The 21,257-nt window shown below is 33.0% G+C and overlaps 2 protein-coding genes across 2 annotated transcripts; one reads left to right on the top strand and one right to left on the bottom strand.

The window, feature by feature from the left end:
- Window positions 1-1,937: 1,937 nt before the first annotated feature.
- On the bottom strand, window positions 1,938-3,281 carry LOC131621061 (cold and drought-regulated protein CORA-like). Its single transcript, XM_058892269.1, has 2 exons — window positions 3,057-3,281; window positions 1,938-2,231 (listed from the first exon to the last, which is right to left on the bottom strand). The coding sequence occupies exons 1-2, from the start codon at window positions 3,166-3,168 to the stop codon at window positions 2,017-2,019; spliced, it is 327 nt and encodes a 108-aa protein (XP_058748252.1). The 5' UTR covers window positions 3,169-3,281; the 3' UTR covers window positions 1,938-2,016.
- Window positions 3,282-6,392: 3,111 nt separating this feature from the next.
- Window positions 6,393-9,472, top strand: LOC131617694 (dormancy-associated protein 2-like). The gene is made up of 2 exons (XM_058888957.1): window positions 6,393-6,690; window positions 9,113-9,472. The coding sequence occupies exons 1-2, from the start codon at window positions 6,573-6,575 to the stop codon at window positions 9,307-9,309; spliced, it is 315 nt and encodes a 104-aa protein (XP_058744940.1). The 5' UTR covers window positions 6,393-6,572; the 3' UTR covers window positions 9,310-9,472.
- The last annotated feature ends 11,785 nt before the right edge of the window (window positions 9,473-21,257 follow it).

Genomic DNA, 21,257 nt, shown 5'->3' with positions numbered 1-21,257 from the left:
ACAAGGGAATAGATCCAAGGAGTAAGTTTGAACCAATATTAAGGTACTTAAGATTTTCAAGTTGCCCTAACCAACCTTGAAATAAGGTTCCGAAAATTCCAGGGAATTGGACCACCGAGTTCATTGGTTGAAAGCTTCATTGTGAGAATTTTTTTTTTTTTTTTGAGAATTTTTTTTCCAGTTATTTAAAGGGGGTTTAAAACCCCCGCAATCTGCCTCTTTTTCTTTAGTTATACATTTGTCTGACGTGGTGAGACATGTGGCATGCCACATAAGCCTCCGTTAGAGCAATCTAACGGGAGGGACTAAAATTCGTGACGGAAAATTTTGTGAGGACCAAAATTCGACGAAATTTTTTGTAAGGACTAAAAGTGAAAAGTGTCATATTTATAGGGACTAAAAACTTATTTAACCCTTATTATTATTATGTGGTGTATGATATTTAGGTTGTTGGGTTGGACTTTTGTTATAACAGAGGATATCTTTTCGCGGTTTAAGTCCTTTTGTGTTTCAGGAGTGACGATTAATTTAAAAGTGAGATTTTTGATGGTCCGGGACGAAATTTATATTTTATTGTTGTCGCATATATACATTTTGCAAATTTTATGCAACTGCAAGAAGTTGTTTTTGTAGATAAAAAAAAGAGTCACTACAACATTTCTTTGACAACAACTGAAAAGTATTGTTAGAATTGAAAAAAAAACATTACCTAAAAGAATATGGGACATTTCCAGACCCTCTCTCCCCATACTACCATCCTCACTTCCCACACTACCATAGAAGCTACATGACTCATCTCCACACTATACAAAATTTTTCTTATACTAACGGACACCTTTAGTGATTGTAAAGAATGTAAAAAAGCGTTGGTATAGACAATAATTAGATATCTAAATTACAAGCCAACAACTAGTACGTAGGGTATGAAATAAAGGCGCCCATTTCCTCCCTAATAACAAATAAAAAAACAACTCTTCATTTTTAACACCTGAGCAAACACTCATTTCTCCATAACCGATCTTCTTTTTCCTTTAACATAACGCTCCTTCTGCCGCCTCTCCCCGACTTTAGGTAACTTTCTTTCTTCTTTTCGATCTGTTTTGTTTTTACCGTCGCCATCTTTGTATTGTGATGTAGGGTTTTAGTTTCATTCGTTGTTGATATATATTTGTTTCATGCCTATCTTATGCTTGAAGAAATGCTTGAACTTGGTGTGGTTTGTTAATGGAAATTGTGTTGTTGCGGTGTTTTGAATTTGAATATGGATTTATATATTTGATTGTTTTGTAAAATTTTTGAAATGTTTAGTGAAGCTCAAATTTCTATTAGTATCTTCGGAAAGATTTCCTCTACTGATGGATTTGATTTTTGTTTTAAGAAAAATCCCGGAAGACTTTTAAACCTAGAAATCAATGATAATCAGTTGTTATTTCGTACAGGATAAAATTGTGCATAATAACTTATACAATTTTCTAATTTGCAGCATATTACTAAGCTTCGGATGATACTATTGCTGCCTTTGACAAAATTGCAATGCCAATTGATGTCCAGGATAGTAAGTTTTATTATTCTTTTCAAGATTGGTGATTTTTTTTTTACAATACCATCCCAGTGATTTACAAACATTAAACCCTGTCAATTTTGTATTCCAATTTTTGTTCAACCACTACAAAATTGTCGTTGAAAAAAGAGATTGGGATGGAAAATTGTCGTTGGTATAAGAATTATAGTTGACAGAAGCAAACAGCTGTTGGTAAAGTTTTTTTTTTGTCTTTACCAACAGTTTTTGGAACATTAACAACATATATTTGTTGTTAGTAAATGTCAAATTTCTTGTAGTGAGAAGAGGTATATGTCATGTAAAAATAGAATTAGTTCTGAATGTTTTTGATCCTACAGTGGTTATTTCATTTTTCACAAATAACAACTTATAATGATGATGCATTTAAACAAGATTTCCACTTCAGAAATATCACTATTACATATGTACATCATCAACCTTACCTTACGAGTATATTAGCAACACCTTCCGCAACTATTGTAATAAAACCCATCACAACAGCCGTTGTGGCAGTAACTATCTCGATTCCCACTTCTCCTATAGCTGCTACCGCCATGGTAACCACCACCACCTTGGTGACCACCACCACCATGGTAACCACCACTATGGTTACCACCACCATAATAACCATATTTGGCATCATTTATTTTATTTGACTTTTCAACAACTTCTGATAATAAACATTATATGAATATACATATTAGATGAATTTTACAGTATAGATATCCAATTGTTTCATAATTCATGTCTCTAATTATTACAATTATAAAATCTTTAAAAAATTTTTTTACAACTATACATGACAGTAAAAATGATTCTTGTCTAGTCATAAATTGTTTAAGGAACTTCTAATTGTGTCCCTTCTTATATTTGATATCTTCTCAATTTCACTTAATAACATGAGATATTTCACTCCACTGAATAACTCATTAAATATAAAATATACACATAATATGTTTGTAATCATTCATTGAAGAGTAAATTTATTTATATCAAATTAGACGCCTAAACTTTTAAGTGAGGAAAAGTAGAAATATCATTCAAGCTCAAACTTCTGCACAAGTTTTAAAAAACGGTCGCGGTCGCGTCACGTAAAGATTTTTGCGATTTCGGTCGGTACAGGTGTATTGCGGTCGTCGCGGTGTGAATTAACCATAAATTTATTCTTCAAAATATAAAACAGTGATAACGTATCGGTTTCAGCATCTTTCAAAACCGTTTTGTCGCGGCCGTTTTCGCGGTCGCGGACCGTTTTAAAACCCTGCTTGTGCATAAGACTTTTTAACCATAAATTGAGTTGTACTTATTGAACAAGAGTTAATATACTTGAAAGCTTTTTGTCAGACAGTGTCAAAGTAGTTTCAAACACATTGTATTATGTTTTGATAAAAAAATGTTGGGGTAAGAAAAATTAATATAAACTTACCAAAAGTGCTCATGAAAAATATATATATTTTAAACCAAAAATGAGAAAATTAATGTATAACTACCTTACCCTCTTTAATATTAGTTGATGTCCCAAATAAGTTCCGCGCGGACACCAGCGAGAAGATATGAAGAATCATGACCAATATACCAAAAAGAAGGATTGCTTTTTTTGAATCCATTGTAGTCAAGAGTATAAAACTTCACAAATCGATTAAAAAAATATATTTGGTAGTTAAGTTTGAGAAAAAATAGAAAGAAAGTGTAGTGTATATAGAATGGAGGAAGGAGGAATAATTATGCAACCTGTACTTGGTAGTTGGGATGGTAGCTAGTTTGTATTAATTCCATTTTATCTTTAAAGGGTTAAATAAGTTTTTAGTCCCCATAAATATGGCAACTTTCAATTTTAGTCCCTACAAAAATTTTCTTCAAACAATGGTCCTCGCAATATTTTCCGTCCCTATTTTTAGTCCCTCCCGTTAAATTTCACTAACGGAGGCTTACGTGGCACGCCACGTGTAACGCCACGTCAATTAAAGTCAATATTAATTAAAAATAGATAGATTGCGGGGGTTTTAAACCCCCTTTAAATAACTTAAAAAACCAGAAATTTTCAGGAGCAATTAATCAAACAATAGTGATAATACAGTAAGCACTATATATATATATATATATATATATATATATATATATATATATATATATATATATATATATATATATATATATATATATATATATATATATATATATATATATATATATATATGTAGTTTTATCTCACAACTTTGTGAAACTATATATCATTTCATAAAACATTTTGCTCATAATTAGGTGGTGTGCATTTGCGAGAAAACTTCATCAGTCATGATTTTACGAATTAGGAATGTTCAAATTGGTTAAGTTTGGAACTGAAAGGATAGGGAGAGGGAGTGTGATTGTCCCCTACTTTATGTTCATCAATTAAAATATATTAACATGCATGTTTTATGCTCTCCCTAATGATTGAGTATTTTCATTGATTTTAATTGGTTCTTATAGCAGTATATGATTCTTACAGATATTTATTTATATTCAACTTGAGTGTGAGAATTTATTGTTGAACAATTGACTCATTCAGAATATATTCATATTTTCAATCATCTCACCACCAATTACATTAGACCACAAAGCATAATTATGTGTTCATAATTATGTACTTCATTAGTTTGTATATCTTTTGATAGCAGTGGTGTCAGTTTATTCAACATTAACTCTTGGTAGATGGTTTGGGAATTTGGATAAGTTTGTTTCAATGATTGGGAAGGCAGATAAATACTCTCTATTTTTTATAATATGTTCTAAACATTATTTAGCTATAGGTGACAAGTATGATGTGGAATTGATTTGATGTTGCTCTTAGTTTGTTTTGCTACTGATAGATTCAGGTGTTTTGGATTGTTTCCTTGTGGTTTAGTTTTTCTTCTAGATAACATGTTGTAAATAGCATGCATAGCACAATTGACGAGGTTTATAGAGTATAAAGCATTGTCAATTCCCCATTTTCAATATTTGTCTTTGCGGTTTCATATGTTGAGTGCATTTGAGTCTGTTTGTAGGTTCAATCCTTCAAATTTATACCATTAGTATACCAATTTGCTTCTAGAATGGGTAGCACAAATGATGGTCAATGACCTTTTAATTTGCAGGTTATGGTTTCCCTACACTCTAAATGTTTTCCATATTTTGTTTCCCTTATGTGATGTATCATAAACATGTACCATGCAGTTTGTTTTGGTTTCTCTTGTGAAGAAAATGGGATCATATAATGATTTTCAAATTTAAGATTATATTTTCACTTTTTTTCTTTCAATTTTTAATTAATTATCTATATGCTATTTTTTTTTCAAATAAATAGTAGTATATTAATGTTATTTGGCTTAACAAACTTGACTAAATATAGTCGTAGTTGGTATTGAAACTCACTACTATCTTTTGTCTTTTGCTATTATTGTTTTCATGATTCAATGGTTAAATAAAGCCAACATTCTATTAATATTGTGTTCTAATATTTCATTTGTTGACATAGAATCCAGTCATCTATTAATTGTATTTACTTTCTTACATTTGTTTTTTGGTTTAGAAAATAAAGTGAAGAAGACATTTCTTATATAAAAAGGAAATAGACATTTCAAAATAAGAAGATTAAAAAAAAAGTTACGGTTCTTTTTACTGTTCTTTATATGTGATTGTTTTTTTAAGTTATTTTAAGGGGGTTTAAAACCCCCGCAATATGTCACTTTTTCTTTAGAGTTAACCTGAACTGACGTGGCATGACACATGGCATGCCATGTAAGCCTCCGTTAGTTGAATTTAACGGTAGGGACCAAAAATAGAGACGGAAAATATTGCGAGGACCATTGTTTGAAGAAAAATTTTGTAGGGACTAAAATTGAAAGTTGCAATATTTATAGGGACCCCTAACATATTTAACCCATCTTTAAAATTTGAAGTAAATAGTTGATTTTTGATGTTGATTGGTTTTGAGAAGTAAAGATAGGAGGCTATATGAAATAAAAAATGCATTTTTATTCGCTATGTTATGTTTGCAATTGCCAAACAAGTGTGATTTGCTCTATTTTATTATTATTATTATTATTATTATTATTATTATTATTATTATTATTATTATTATTATTATTATTATTATTATTATTAATTATTATTAAATTGAGTCTATTTAAAAAAAATGATAAATTCATAGGAGTCATTTCAAAGAATAGACTCTACTGATGCATTTTACTGATCTAGCATTTGTATCTATCTCTCAATCCAAAGTTATAAACAACGTATGAACCAACAAAAATAGTTTAGCAACTACGAAAACCTGTGGTTAGATATATGAATATCGTAGCCTAAGTCTTTAGCCCTAGGTTATCTAATCGTAAAATAAAAGTCAAATATTTTTAACAAATTAACAGTGTAAATTTTTTTTTACTGTCAACGAGTAAAACGTTATTTTTTTTTGTTAGGGGTCTATTTTTCTGTTTGTTTGGGGCCTCTAGAAAATCAGGACAGGCCCTGAGTATGCGGCCGTTCCCTATTCCAAAAGTTACGATTTTTAAATCTTGATCGTATTTAATTTCCTAAACATAACCTTAGTGATTAATCTTCTAAGAAGGATTGTATTTAAATTAAGTATATCGATTAATTTTCTGTGTTATGTTTTTTCCTTTCTTTTTTATTAGGTTTGAATACTCCTAATACTTACTTGAATGTATTTTTTTTATTAAACCCTAATTATACATATTTCGTAGTATTTTTAATGTACAATTATTATTAAAAAAAAGGTACAATTATTATGCTCTCCGTCACTTTCAGGTATTAGCAAGTAGACAAAGCATATACACTAATTGTTCTCCTTCATTATTTCAAAGCCTCCTATCTTTACTACTTCAAATCAATCAAGATCAACAAACAACTATTTATCTCACATTTCAAAGATAAGATTGAATTTAATACAGATTAGCTCCTTCCCAACTACCAACTAAAGGTTCCTTACTAATTCCTCCTTCCCTCCATTGCATAGAGAGCAAATAGAAGAATGAATTCGAGAAAATCAATCGTCATCCTTGGCCTGTTGTCCTTGGTTCTTTTTATCTCTTCACAGGTGTCAGCTAGGAACTTATTCGAGACTTCCACTTATTCCAAAGATGGTCAGGGTCAGTTAGCTATTTACATCGTTTTTTAACTTAAGCTTTTAACTTAAGTTAGAAAATAAATTTATGTTACGTTCTTTTGTAACCTTGGTTGAGAACTTGGGTTCTTTTTTAAATATATCATTTCTTAAAAAAAATTAGATTGAAAATATATTTTTTTAACTCTTTATTTATTTTTTTTTAATATATATTTAATTGAAAATATATTTTTTAAAATAAATGTTAAATAATAATTTATAATTGATTTATTTTTCAATTAGTACTATTATTAGTTCATATTTATATGTATTAATTAAAATTTCATACTAAATAAAAAAATTTTAAAATTTTAAATGTAAAGTCTTTTGTGCAATTCCATTTGTATTAAAAAAAAATTGAAAGCTTCCAACCTACTTCAAATCAATCAAGATCAACAAACAACTATTTACTTTACATTTCAAAGATAAAAAGAATGAATTCGAGAAAACCAATCGCCATCCTTGGCCTGCGTTTGCCCATGGTCCTTTTTATCTCATCACATGTGTCAGCTAGAAACTTATTCGAAACTAGGGATGCTCGTGGATGGTTTTTGTCTATAACCAATTCATATACATATATTATCCGTATGGTATAATCGGATTTTAAAATCAATTATTATAACCGTATTTATTTTTTAAAATCGATTATATTCATAACCAAATTTTATAATTGGTTTTTATTTAATAATCGGTTTTTAATTTGATAATTCCATTTTAATTTTTTTTAAATTATTAAATCATTTTTATAAAAAGATGATAACATTTTATTTAATTATAAAGAACTATAAATTATTAAAAAAAATTGAAGTGAAAAATCATATTCAATGTAAGGCAACATAAAAAAAACTTAAATAAAAAAATTAAAATTTAATGATTAACATTGTTAGTTCATTGAATTTAATAGCATGCGCTGCTTTAGTCAAAGAGAAATGCTAGTTTTACACTCAAACCTACACCTACACCTTCTATTATACCATAAATCAGTACTTTTTATTTTTTTAATAATTTTTTCTCTTACATTAAAATCTGTGCAAGACTGAATCTTTTGTATTTATAAGACTATTTACAATGGTTTCCAAATTCAACACCCTACTTTTTCACTTTTTATACTCCACATCATCTTCTCTCTCTTCCACCTAATAATTCAACACACATTCAACTTTTACTCACTACAATAGTTTTGTTTAATAAAATTCAACACCCTACTTTACCACCATTCACAACACACTAAAAATTCAAATAGTCACAACAACCAATAGGATTTTGCAAAATATTGTATGTGGCCCCCACTCTCATTCATTCAACATGTTGAATTCTTTCAACACAAAGTAATCCACATCATATTAAACAAGCTATTAAACATACCATTGCATGAATTCAACAGTTCAAAAAAATTTTCAACACCCCCATTGTACATAGTCTAAGGTGTAAATTGGATAGGTGTAAAAATGTGGTGTAAGGATAGCACAACTCTTAGTCAAATGGTCAAATGGTTCTGTGTATCAAATATTTATCTTAATTTTATAATTTTATATAAGTAATATGTTGTTTTCAAAAACGAATCTTGAGAATTAAATGAAATTAGATAAAGATGGATACTATTTTATCATTTTTAATTTCAAAATGAAAAAATGCAAGTAAAGAAATTCATATATTTTTGTTTTTTGGAAGAGAAAAAAGATTATTTTTCAAAAAAAATTTAAGAAATAAATTTTAAACTGTTTTTCTTTGTGAAAATATTTTTAAAAAATTAACTTTTTTATTTTATTTTCAAAGAATAGACCAATTTAATTTTTATTTTGGATATGAATAAATTCAATAACCAGTTAATTTGAACACCCATATTCCAGACTTTCACTTATTCCAAAGATGGTCAGTAGCTATTGACATCGTTTTTTAACTTAAACTTTTAATTTTTTTTCATGGTTGATATAGTGTATAGATTAAATTATATATCATTTAAAAATATAAGTTAGAAAATAAATTTATGTTAGGTTCATTTTTATATAAATTTTTATTTTAGCTTTATAATTATTCAAGTTACTGCATTATATATATATATATATATATATATATATATATATATATATATATATATATATATATATATATATATATATATATATATATATATATATATATATATATATATATATATATATATATATATATATATATATATATATATATATATATATATATATATATATATATATATATATATATATATATATATATATATATATATATATATATATATAGACTTAATATTAGTATATGATATTTAGAATTACAAGTTATTTAAACAAATTCTGAGAAAGAAACATAAGTAAAGTTCTATATCATTATAATGTTGGAAATTTCTTTCTTAATCCATTTTACTAAATCACATAATGTTTTATTTTCAGAAGTTGTCGAAAAGTCACATGAAATAAACAAATCCAAATATGTCGAGGGAGGCAACAGTCAAGGTGGAAGTGGACATGTAGGTGTTGATTGCGAAGAATGTTGCTTTGGGTCTCATATTGGTGGGCATTGCAGAAGTTGTTGTAGATATGCTGGTGAGGCTGTTGCTGTGAAAACTAAGGACAACACTCGTAACTAATAATCTTATCACCGCACATGATGCACTACTTATGTAAGAAACTTGATGAATAAATAATGTTCGGTTACTTAAACAAGTACTAGTATTTAATATATATATATAGTAATCAACATGTTTGTCTGTTTTTTTTAAGGCAAAAGAAAATGTATACTATTAGGGATAGAAAAATAAATCAAAAGAGTAGCAAAACCTGCCCAAGTCATAGCCCAACAGAGTAGAAAAATGTACTAGACTAAAAACATAACAACCAACATTAAGAACAGATCAACTACAAAACTCCAGAGAGTCCACAAACACCAACAACACCCCTTAAGTGCGAAGAACAATTTCTATCCTCTAGCCTAATAGTATAGCACCACTAGAGCTCAGTAACAAGAATCTATTTGTCACAACAAGCCACTGGAAAAAAAAGAAGACCACTCCACCGAAATAGATCAAAGCCACATAAAATCGTTATTGCCCAAGCCGTTGATAAGATTCCCTGACCAGCTAGAGAAAGGACAAGAGGGATTCAAGCAAGGTTGTCAAAATCACAATCTTGCATAAGATTGGGAAGGAATGGTAAGATTGTAAAGTATAAGATCGCAAATAAGATCGAAAGATCCTACTCAATTATTTTTGTAAGATCGAGACGGGCAGCAAGATTGCAAAACATAAGATCGTAACATAAATTGTAAGATACTACTTAAATGGAAAATAATACTACATATTTTGAGGTATTTCAACATGATATTTTCGTAGGCAAGTGTTTTCGTGGAAAAATGGTTATCGTTGAACCAAAATTGTTACGACTTTGTATCTTGTCATCCTTCTCAGCTTACAATTGTTTGAGCACAACGAAACAAGATGAAGATGATAGAAGAGAGAAAAACTCTAACTAACTTTTACTCAACTGAAAACAGTTACAAATGAATGATTCTCCAATCTACTATCTTATGCTATCAATTACAACGCAAAATGCTATATATACTAAACCCATATTGGGCCAAACTAATCAAAACCCAACACAAGGCCCAACAAACTAATCAGTTAAAACACTTTGAATGTGTAATTACACTTCAATACATTCCCTTAATTCACATTCAGAGCTAAAATCAACAACACTAATTTCATCCCTAAAATTGATGAAGTGTTCAGTCTTGATAGCTTTCGTCAGAACATCTGCAAGTTGCTTTTATGTGCTAAAGTGTAGAACTTCTAGCACTCCATTATGGACTTGATTCCTAGCAAGCCTTATAGTTGATTTGTTGTCAATCATCAACTTTACAGGCTTCTTCACCTTGATCTTCAGATCTTACATCAAATTCAGCAACCACATAGCTTGACACACACACTAAGCATCTGCAATGTATTCAACTTTACACACTGACAACGCAGTAACAGGTTGCTTCTTGGAGCAACAAGAAATGGGACTTCCCATATATTTGAAGAAATATCCATAAGTACTTCTTCTGTCACCTCTAACGCCATACCAGTCAGAGTCTGAATAGCACAACAGTTCTGTCTTACATTCAACACCATAAGGGAACAAAACTCCACGCGTTAGAGTCCTATTAATATACCTCGAAATCATAAATGCATCTTGGTAATGACCACTTCGGTTTGTTCATAAACCTACTCACCATTCCAACTACCTATAACATATGTCAGGTATGGTATTATAGAGATATCTTAGCTAGTCTACCAACTATTTAAATGTTATAGCATCTACATCATCACCCTTAGCATCAGATCCAACTTGCAATTTTTCATCTTGAATCTCTTCAGAAGATCAAGTTTATACTTCAGCTGATACAGAATGATACCCTTCTTAGAATACAAAATCTTTATCCCTAGAAAGTAAACCAACTTTCCTAGGTCAGACAACTCAAATTCATTCATCAGCACCTTCTCAAACTTGACTATCTAGTTAGAACAACTCTCTGTCAGCAATATGTCATCAACATAAAGAAACACTAGAATCATATTGCCTCCAAAAGTATGCTGAACATAAAATCCATATTCCATCTCACATTTCTGAACCCCTGTTTCTTGATAAACGAATCATTTTTCAAGTTCAACGCTCTAGGCGTTTGCTTCAATCCATACAAGGGTTTATGCAACTTGTACACCATCCCTTCTTGATTCTTTTTCACAAATCCATATGGCTGCGACATATAGACTTCTTCTTGTAAAGTACCGTTTAGAAATGCAGATTTAACATCCCGATGTATCATAGACCAATTCCTATTAGTAGCTATAGCAATCACCAACCCAATTGTTTCATTTCTAGCTACAGGTGCAAACACCTCAAAGTAATCTAGCCCAGATTTCTGAAGAAAACCTCTAGCTACTAACCTTGCTATGTGATTCCCAATAGATCAATCTGGCTTTAACTTCACCTTGAAAATACTTCTGACGCAAATGGCTTTCTTCTTCTTTGGAAGCTCAGTCAACTCCTAAGTCTTGTTTCTTTCTATCGCCTCAAGTTCTTCTTTCATGGCGTTCAACCAGACTTTCTTCTTGAGTGCTTCTTTTGTATTCACAGGTTCAGAGTCTACTAACATGGCACACTAAATAACTTGGCCTTCAAAGTCTATTTCAGTATCGCGTAACATGTCAAACTCTGCAAACCTTCTGGGTATTTGTATCATCCTCTATGGTCTCTGAACTTGTTCTGAATCTTTTACATAATCTAGAACTGTGTTAGCTTCTAGACCACCTATAGAAACACTACCTTCAGAATTACAAGCTTTAAAAGCATGATCACTTCTAGAAGATTGACCTCCAGGGTCTAGACCACCTTCAGAATCTTCATTAGAATTATCTTCAGAGTCGTCTTCAGAATCTAATTCACCTTCAGACGCTTGACCTCCTTTAGAGGCTTGACCACCAGATTCTAGATCATCATCAGAATCTGTATCAGAATCAGATTCACCTTTAGAATCAGAATTATCTTCTGACTCTAATTCGTTTTCAGAGTCTCCTTATAACTCTGACTCAACTTTAGAATCTCAGATTCTGAACCATCTTCAGAAGTTACCTCAAGTATTAACACTACACCAGACTTTGATTGATATTTTATTCAATCCCATGCTTATGTGTCCTTCACAATGACATCTCTGTTAAATTCCACCTTCTTAGAGGTTGGAAAATAAAGCTTATAAGTACTTATACTATGGTACCCGACCAGTAATATTACTTTACTTCTATCATCTAGCTTATTTCTCTTCGCATATGGAACATGTTTATAACATATAAAACCTAATACCCTAAGATAACTCACATTTTTCTTATATCTAGTCCACTTCTCAAAAGGAACAAAATCCCATCAGCTTCTTAGTTGGACACATGTTCAGCACATACGTTGCAGTGGCAACCTTATAACGTGTGAGGTAGTTTCTTCTCCTTCAGCATGCTCCTTGTCATATCAAGAAAAGTATGATTTCTTCTTTCAGCAAGACCGTTGTGTTGTGGAGTATACGGAGTAGTCATTTCATGCTCAACTCCATTTTCTAAACTCTGTAGATTTATACTCACCTCCATCATCAGTTATGAGAATCTTCAACTTCTAACCACTATGTCTTTCTTCCTTCACCTTGAACTTATGAAACTCAATAAATACCTCTTGACTAAACTTGATGAGTGCTACCCATGTCACTCTTGTGAACTCATCCACAGATGACACAAAATTCTTGTTTCCTCCAAGTGAAGGTTTTGGGAATGGCCCACACACATTAGAATTCATAACTCCCATGGCATGCTTTGCTCTTTGATACACTTATAATGCAAATGGCGATCCAGGTTTCTTACCTTTCATGCATATATCACATGACTTCTTAGGCTTCACAATCTTTTGAATGCCATGTACCTGCTTCTTAGAACTCAGAGGCCCCAAGCTTCTGAAGATCAGATGCCCCAATCTCTTATTCCACAACTCACCGTCACCTTTAACGCTTGTTGCAATAAGGAATTTAGTTTCACTTGTCTCCATATACACCTTGAATGTTTTGTTGTTTCTCTACTCAGATTGCATAATCAGCTTCTAATCAGAATCATACAACTTTAAGAGATTGTCCTTCATAGTAACTGAGAAACATTTCTCAACTAGCCAACCAACACTCATCATATTGCTCTTCATGCCAGGAACATACCGAACATCTTTGACCGAAACAGTCTTACCATTCTTCACCTTGAATTTGGCATTCCCATTCCTTCAACGTTAAGGAAATTATCATCAGCATATCTGATCTTTGTCCTCTTTCTGGAGTCAAAGTCTATCAACCATTGTTTGTTTTAAGATATATGATTTGAGCAGCCATTATCCATATACCACCATAATGACAATTCACTATTATCAAATTCAAAAGCCTAAATATCAGAGATATATCATCAGACTCTCTAGCTATATTTTCTTCTTCTGACTTCTTCCTTTATTGACCAACACTCAAAAGCATAATGGTCAAAATTCTTATAGCAGTAACATCAAATTTTCTTCTTGTTAGGCTTCTCCCTTCTCTTCTGATTTTTTTTCTCATTAGAGTTGGATGCTTCTAACTTATGAGAATCACCATATCTCTTATAGGCTTCAGACGAGGAAGCCTTCTGACTCTTCCTACCAGAAGACGCCCTCAAAGCCTACTCTACCCCTCTCTCAGAGGTTCTCTTAGTTAGACACGACTCATATGCTTCTAGACTACTTTGCAATTCTTCAATTCTCATGGTGCTCAGATCCTTAGAATTTTCAATAGCTACAACAATGTAATAAAACTGAGTAGTAAGTGATATCTTCTCAATAATTACTTGTTTTGAGAGTGTTTCTCCACAGGCTTTCATCTCATTAGTAATCAGAATCACTCTGGAGATGTACTCAGGTAACTTCTCATTATTATTCAGGTTGAGATTCTCATACTACTTAGGTAGACTCTAAAGCTTAACCTTATTCACTGACGTGTCACTGCCATAGCAGTGTACCATTGTGTCCCATGCAGCCTTCACCGTCGTCGAATTCACTACTACGAATAACCTATTTAACAACAGTTGGAAAATACAAATAATAATGCGATCAAGGGGTTGTTATGTAGAGTGTTGTCCTAAATTCGTTACTTACAATCACTCTCCTAGGACCATTATTTTATTCTAGAAAGCGTGCGAGATATCACAACTGTTAGTTAATCCATCCGTTATGATAGACCTAAAGGTTCTAGATTCGATTCTCAGCAGCGATATTTTGGAATATAAATTACAATTAATCACGGTTACATTAGATAACTATTATGGTAAGTGCCCATAGTTTATTATATACTACGTAGATTGCTTGTTTTTCCATACACCTTATTAAAGAAATACAACCATTCAAATTGATGAAGAAGTATATAATATGAGAATTAAACTATTCTTGAAAACCAACTTTAAAAAATCACTATTTTCTGAATTGGATGCCTCTCATTATTCATTTCCTGCTCTGTAACACATAAAATATGATTTAATGGTATGATTCCTTCATTCCGTCAATTCCTTCGATTCTAGTTTAATTGTACAACATCAATTTATTGGCTAGGTCTACCTCATTGTTGTCACTTATGATAACTTATCATCATAACAATCACGATGATAAGTGACGACAATGAGGTAGACCCAACCAATAATTAGATTTTATTCAAATTAAACTATAAGAGAAGATACTGATGTATTGAAGGAATCAGGTCATTCAGTCGCATTCTAAATGCTAAAGTGCGTGAAATGAATGATGAGACACATGCAATTTAGAAAACATTGATTTATATAAGTTGGTTTTCAAAAAAAAACTTAATTTTCAAATTATAAGTTTCTATGTCAATTTAAAAGAATGAATTTCTAGTGAAAGGTTAATGAAACAAACAATCTACATAGAATATAATAAGCTATACTTCATCTAATATCAACCTGTATGAGAATTTAAAGAATAAAACATTGGTAAGTCACAAGAAGCCTCTTTCTTGTGACTTAGCAATGTCTTATTCTTGTTTTTAGGATTTTTTTGAACAACAACAACAACATAACAAATACATGCAACAACATAAAAAAACATACATTTTAGAAATAAAACACTAACATCGTACAACATCACAAGATATATTCAATTGTTTCAAGAACACACCTTTTATTGAAAATGATCGTGGAACTGGATCAAATTACGAAGTTCATCTAGTTTATAAAGCTATGAAAAAGAAATATAAGGTAGATGAAGTTTCCACAATAACTTCATACTTCTTATATTTTTTAATAGCTACGCAGACCATATGTACGATAGTCACGCGTGCGCTTTGATAAGGTGGTGAGGAGGAATCTGAAAAAAATTCATGTCAATAAACATTTATCTACAACAATATATAACATAACCAAAGCTAATGATGATGAAGAAGAGAAAAAATCTTATGAAAATCATGTGAAACATAACAACAACAACATACACGAAAGCGAGAGAATAAGGAAGAACAAAAATACCTTCATGTATGAAGAACAAGATTGATTGTTATTCGCTTATATATAGGTAAATTTTTTCACATTAATTTTCATTACCAAATGTGGTGATAGGTCTATATATATATATATATATATATGTGTGTGTGTGTGTGTGTGTGTGTGTGTGTGTGTGTGTGTGTGTGTGTGTGTGTGTGTGTGTGTGTGTGTGTGTGTGTGTGTGTGTGTGTGTGTGTGTGTGTGTGTGTGTGTGTGTGTGTGTGTGTGTGTGTGTGTGTGTGTGTGTGTGTGTGTGTGTGTGTGTGTGTGTGTGTGTGTGTGTGTGTGTGTGTGTGTGTGTGTGTGTGTGTGTGTGTGTGTGTGTGTGTGTGTGTGTGTGTGTGTGTGTGTGTGTGTGTGTGTGTGTGTGTGTGTGTGTGTGTGTGTGTGTGTGTGTGTGTGTGTGTGTGTGTGTGTGTGTGTGTGTGTGTGTGTGTGTGTGTGTGTGTGTGTGTGTGTGTGTGTGTGTGTGTGTGTGTGTGTGTGTGTGTGTGTGTGTGTGTGTGTGTGTGTGTGTGTGTGTGTGTGTGTGTGTGTGTGTGTGTGTGTGTGTGTGTGTGTGTGTGTGTGTGTGTGTGTGTGTGTGTGTGTGTGTGTGTGTGTGTGTGTGTGTGTGTGTGTGTGTGTGTGTGTGTGTGTGTGTGTGTGTGTGTGTGTGTGTGTGTGTGTGTGTGTCACAACGGTTGTACAAAACAACCATAGTGTTATTTCTTTTATTCATTTTTAAAACTAAATAAAAGAAAAAAGGCGCTCCTTAACGTCAAAGGAATAAAAAATTTAAGGCGCCAAGGTTCGAACCCATGAAAGCTTGATTTTATCACTATGGTGAGCATAACAATTGTTATTATATCCTAACAATTTTTAATTTAAAAAAATGTTAGAGCCTGAGAGTTGAGATGTCACCACGGTGGTTGGAAGAACTGTGGTGTCTTTGGAGTTGTTGTTTGAGCATTTTATAGTAGAGATTAGAGATCTTCTCAAACACATTCTCATCCTTACACTGATGGATTTAGAACAACGCTTTCTAGTCCTTCTTCCTCGTTTCTCGTTGCATGTTTCTTTGCACTTCCGTAGCATCGGTAACAACCACCGTGTAACCGCCGTTGACGAGATGAAGCACATCTTCTGGATGAGAAGCTTTATACTTGAAATAATTTTTGGGTTGAGTTATAGCTTCTGAACCATGTTAGACTTCTTTAGAATTTACAGGTTCTGGGTGAGCTTCAGAAGTTGGGTCAACTTCTGGTTCACCAGCTTCTGAATTCTTAGCTTCTAAAGGTCCAATTAATGGATGACCTATAAAAACCTGAATATCAACAAAACTTTCAACAGGCTCTGACATATTATAATCAGGTTCTTTATCAACAAATTTTACATGTATAGACTCTTCAACCATTTTGGTTTCAGATTTATACACCCTGTATGGCTTACAGAGCTCAAAGTATCCTAAAAAGATACCCTTCTGAGTCTTGGCATCAAATTTCTTTAGATAGAATTTATTATTCAGAATGTAATATGTACATCTAAACTGATGAAAATAAGATATGCTAGGCTTTCTTCCTTTAAATAATTCATACAATGTTTTTGTTCAAAATTGGTCTGATATGGATCATGTTATGAACATAACAAGATGTATTAATAGCTTATGCCCACAAGTATTTTGGAAAATGATTTTCCTGGATCATGGTCCTAGCCTTTTCTTGTAAAGACCTATTCTTTCTTTCTACAACTCCATTTTGCTGTGGAGTTCTAGGAGAAGAGTACTCATGGATAATTTCATGTTTTTCACAAAAACCTTCAAATGGCTCATTTTCAAACTCACCACAATGTTCACTTCTAACTTTTAAAATCTTTGATTCCTTTCCAAACTATATTTGTATACAAAAGATGATCAATACTTCATATGATTAATCTTTATTTCTAAGAAATTTAACCCAAGTCTAGCTGCTAAAGTCATTAGTAATGACTATTCCATATTTCTTCTCATTGATTGAAGCAGTCCCAACAAGACCAAACAAGTCAATGTGAAGCAGTTCTAAGGGTCTAGAGATAGATACAAGGTTTTTAGTAACGAGATATTCATGCTACTTACGTCTTTTATTCCTAATCCACCTTCTTCTTTAGAATTACAAACATTATGCTAACTAACCCAGCTTATGCCTCTTCCTCCTTCCATTCCTTTCCAAAGGAAGTTTCTTTGAATGCTTATGATATCCTTTATCACCTTCTTTGGGGCTCGGTAAAACAAGAGCGAATACAAAGGAATTGCGTTTAACACCGAATTGATCAACACCACTCTACCTCATATTGAAATAAATCTCCCTCTCCAATTATCCACTCTCCTCCTTATATCTTTAATAACTTCTGTCCATATTGTCGTCTTCCTCGGACTATCACCCACTATAACACCCAAAAACTTGAAGGGAGAGACTCCTATACCGCAAGACATAAACGTTGATGACATTTGCAGATTAGCATCACAAAGATTAATCCCATATATATTACTTTTGCTAAAATTAATCTTGAGACCAGCCATGAGTTCAAATCCCCTTAGAATGGACTTCAAACTCAACAAATTTTGTTCATCTCCATCACCCAATATTATGGTGTCGTCAGCAAAGTGCAGGATGTCGAAAAAATCATGGTCCCCGAAAGAAAATCCCTTATACTCCTCAAGTCTGGATGCTTTCTCCATAAGGCAAGTCAGACCCTCTATAACTATTACAAACAGCAGTGGAGATAGGGGATCTTCTTGGCGGAGACCACATTCGACTATGAAGTCTTTCGTACAGCTTCCATTCACTAAGATGACCATAGAACTCATAAACACAGTGGCTTCCATCCAGCTTAACCAATTTTTCCCGAATCCCATCTTCTTCAAGACATATTTCAAGAAGTCCCAGTTGACACAGTCGTATGCTTTCTCGAAATCTACTTTTAAGACTAAGCACTTTGAGCCTCCTCTCTTTGCCATGCCCATCACTTTGTTAACCATCAAAATACCATCCAAAATGTTGCGGTCTTTTATGAAAGCTCTATGTTTTGCTGATATTAAAAGCCCAATAAACTCCTTAAGGCGGCCAACAAGATGTTTAGAGAGAATCTTATGGAGGCTCCCTACCAAACAAATTGACCGATACTCTGACAAGGATTGAGGATTTAGAACTTTTGGAATTAGAGTTATAAAGGATGAGGTGCAAGCCTTTATTAGTTTTGCCTTCTCATATAAATCCGCCACAAAATTCTGAATGTCATCTTTTAGCATTTTCAAATGATTTTTGAAGAAAGCCAATGTGTACCCATCAAGACCTGGAGTTTTTCTAATTTCACAATTCTAAACTGCATCTTTTATCTCCTCAACAGTGAAGGGGCGCTCCAAACTCGCAGCCATATCAAACTCTAGTTTCTTGAATGTGATACCAGCTAGGACAGGTCTTTCCTTGCAGGGCTCGCTAATGAAACTTTTAAAATTATCTCTCACAAAAGATTTAATTTCTTCAACTCCCTCCACTGTGCCTGCATTTGTCTCCACCATGTTTATTGATTTCCTTTTAACTCTCTCTTTAAGCAAACTTTGAAAACACCCTGAATTGAGATCTCCTTCCTTGAACCAGCTTTGTCCCGATTTCTGTCTTAGCAAACCTCCTTTCATCTCTAATTTTTCCTGATTTCATCAGCTGCTACTCTTCTGGCCTCAACAGCTTCAGTTATATTACCCCTGCATTCGCAACCGAAAATTGATCCAATTCATGTTTTTCATCAATCTTTTATTCGATACTCAAGTCTATCCAACCATAGACCTCCTTATTCCACTCCTTCAGATTCAACTTAAGCTTTTTCAGTTTTTCATACAACACAAAATCTCCCCTACCTGTGACAGATAACTGACTCCATTCCTTCTTCACAAAGGAATAAAACTCCTTATTCTTACACCATCTGTTATTAAACCTGAATGGTTTTTGCCCTCAGTCTTTGCCTCCGGTCTTCAGCCACAATGGACAATTGTCAGATAATTCTCTCTTGCCCACCACTTGACAGTCGAATCTCCAAAGCGAAATCAAATTTTATATGAGTAAAAAAAGATCCAATCTACTCATAGCTTGAACATTGCCACTGAACCAAGTAAAACACCCTCTAACACTTTGAAGATCAACAATCTCCTTTTCTTCCACGAAATTCAGGAAGTCGACACTCTCCCTACCGTTTCTGCATCCAGAGACCCTTATTCTTTCCTCGTTGAATAACGTCGAATTGAAATCTCCACCTATGCACCATTCCTCACCCACATCCTTCTTCTTCAGCTTAATCAAATTTCTCCAGATATCTCGTCTCAAAACAAAATTACAGGGGGCATAGACATTTATGAAATTAATAAAAGTACCTCTATGATGAGCCTTAACCCCTACAAATCCCACTCCTTTGAAACTATGAATAAGATTCAAGGAATTACTTCTCCACATAATCACCAATCCTCATGCAGCACCAATAGAATCCATATGCGTCCACTCCACTTCCTTATCACCCCAAAGGTCTTCTTCCAAGTTCGAGTCAAATTTTGAAATCTTTGTTTCCTGGAGAAAAAAAAATCAACCTTACTAGCTTGATTCATGTACCCAATCCTTTTCCTCTTGAGCCGAGTCCCTCCTCCCCTAATATTCAGAGTGACGATTATCATTTCAAACAACTTGATTTCTCCATCCTTGCTATCATTCCCTCCTTGTCTCTATTCTCCAGCTATTCTATTTCCTTCTGAATGAATTATTCCCTTCCTTCATATTCAATTCCCAATCTTTCCATAGTTTCCTTCAACTTCGATGCCACTGAGTGCTCCTTGCTAATAAGCAGTCTCCTTTTACAGCGATATATATTTGATTCCGTCATAGAATCACAGCAGAGAACCATTCCACCTGGGAAATTGTCGTCTTCTTCTTTACTAATCAGCGATTTTGGATTTTTCCTCAAACAATTGGGGCCAATTTTAGGGTTTAGGCAGGCGAAATAGGATTTTTTTTATTTCAACATTTTATGTATTTTTCCCCAGATCCATTACTTCTCCCATCTTCTTTAGTTTGGACCTTAAACTCTTAGACTTAGTACAAGCCTTGTCGAAGGACAACATGCCTAAGGATAAAGGGCCCACTATGGCCATCCCTTTGTCATAATCACTACCGCATTTCTCCCCTCTAGTAATGCATCTCGCAGGATAAGTTAACATCCTAGGGCTGACAGTTGTCTCACCCGCAGACTCTATAGTCTTGGGAGAAGATCCCGCCGAATTCAACCCCAAAAAACACCTTGTACCTTCTGTACCTTCCTTAAACTTTTGAAGGTCCTTCGAATTACCCTTTGGTTTCAGATTCACCAAAACCATTGGATACTCTTCTATATTCTGTTCTTGGTTCCTCTCCTTCGTTGCCGAATCTCCCCTTTCATCCAAATCTCCTTCCGTCTCTAGCACAAAATCGAAC

Source organism: Vicia villosa, linkage group LG7 (genome assembly GCF_029867415.1).
Source record: "Vicia villosa cultivar HV-30 ecotype Madison, WI linkage group LG7, Vvil1.0, whole genome shotgun sequence".
Taxonomy (NCBI): Eukaryota; Viridiplantae; Streptophyta; class Magnoliopsida; order Fabales; family Fabaceae; genus Vicia; species Vicia villosa.
The sequence above is the reverse complement of the archived record's forward strand: the minus strand, read 5'-3'. Positions and strand labels throughout refer to the sequence as shown.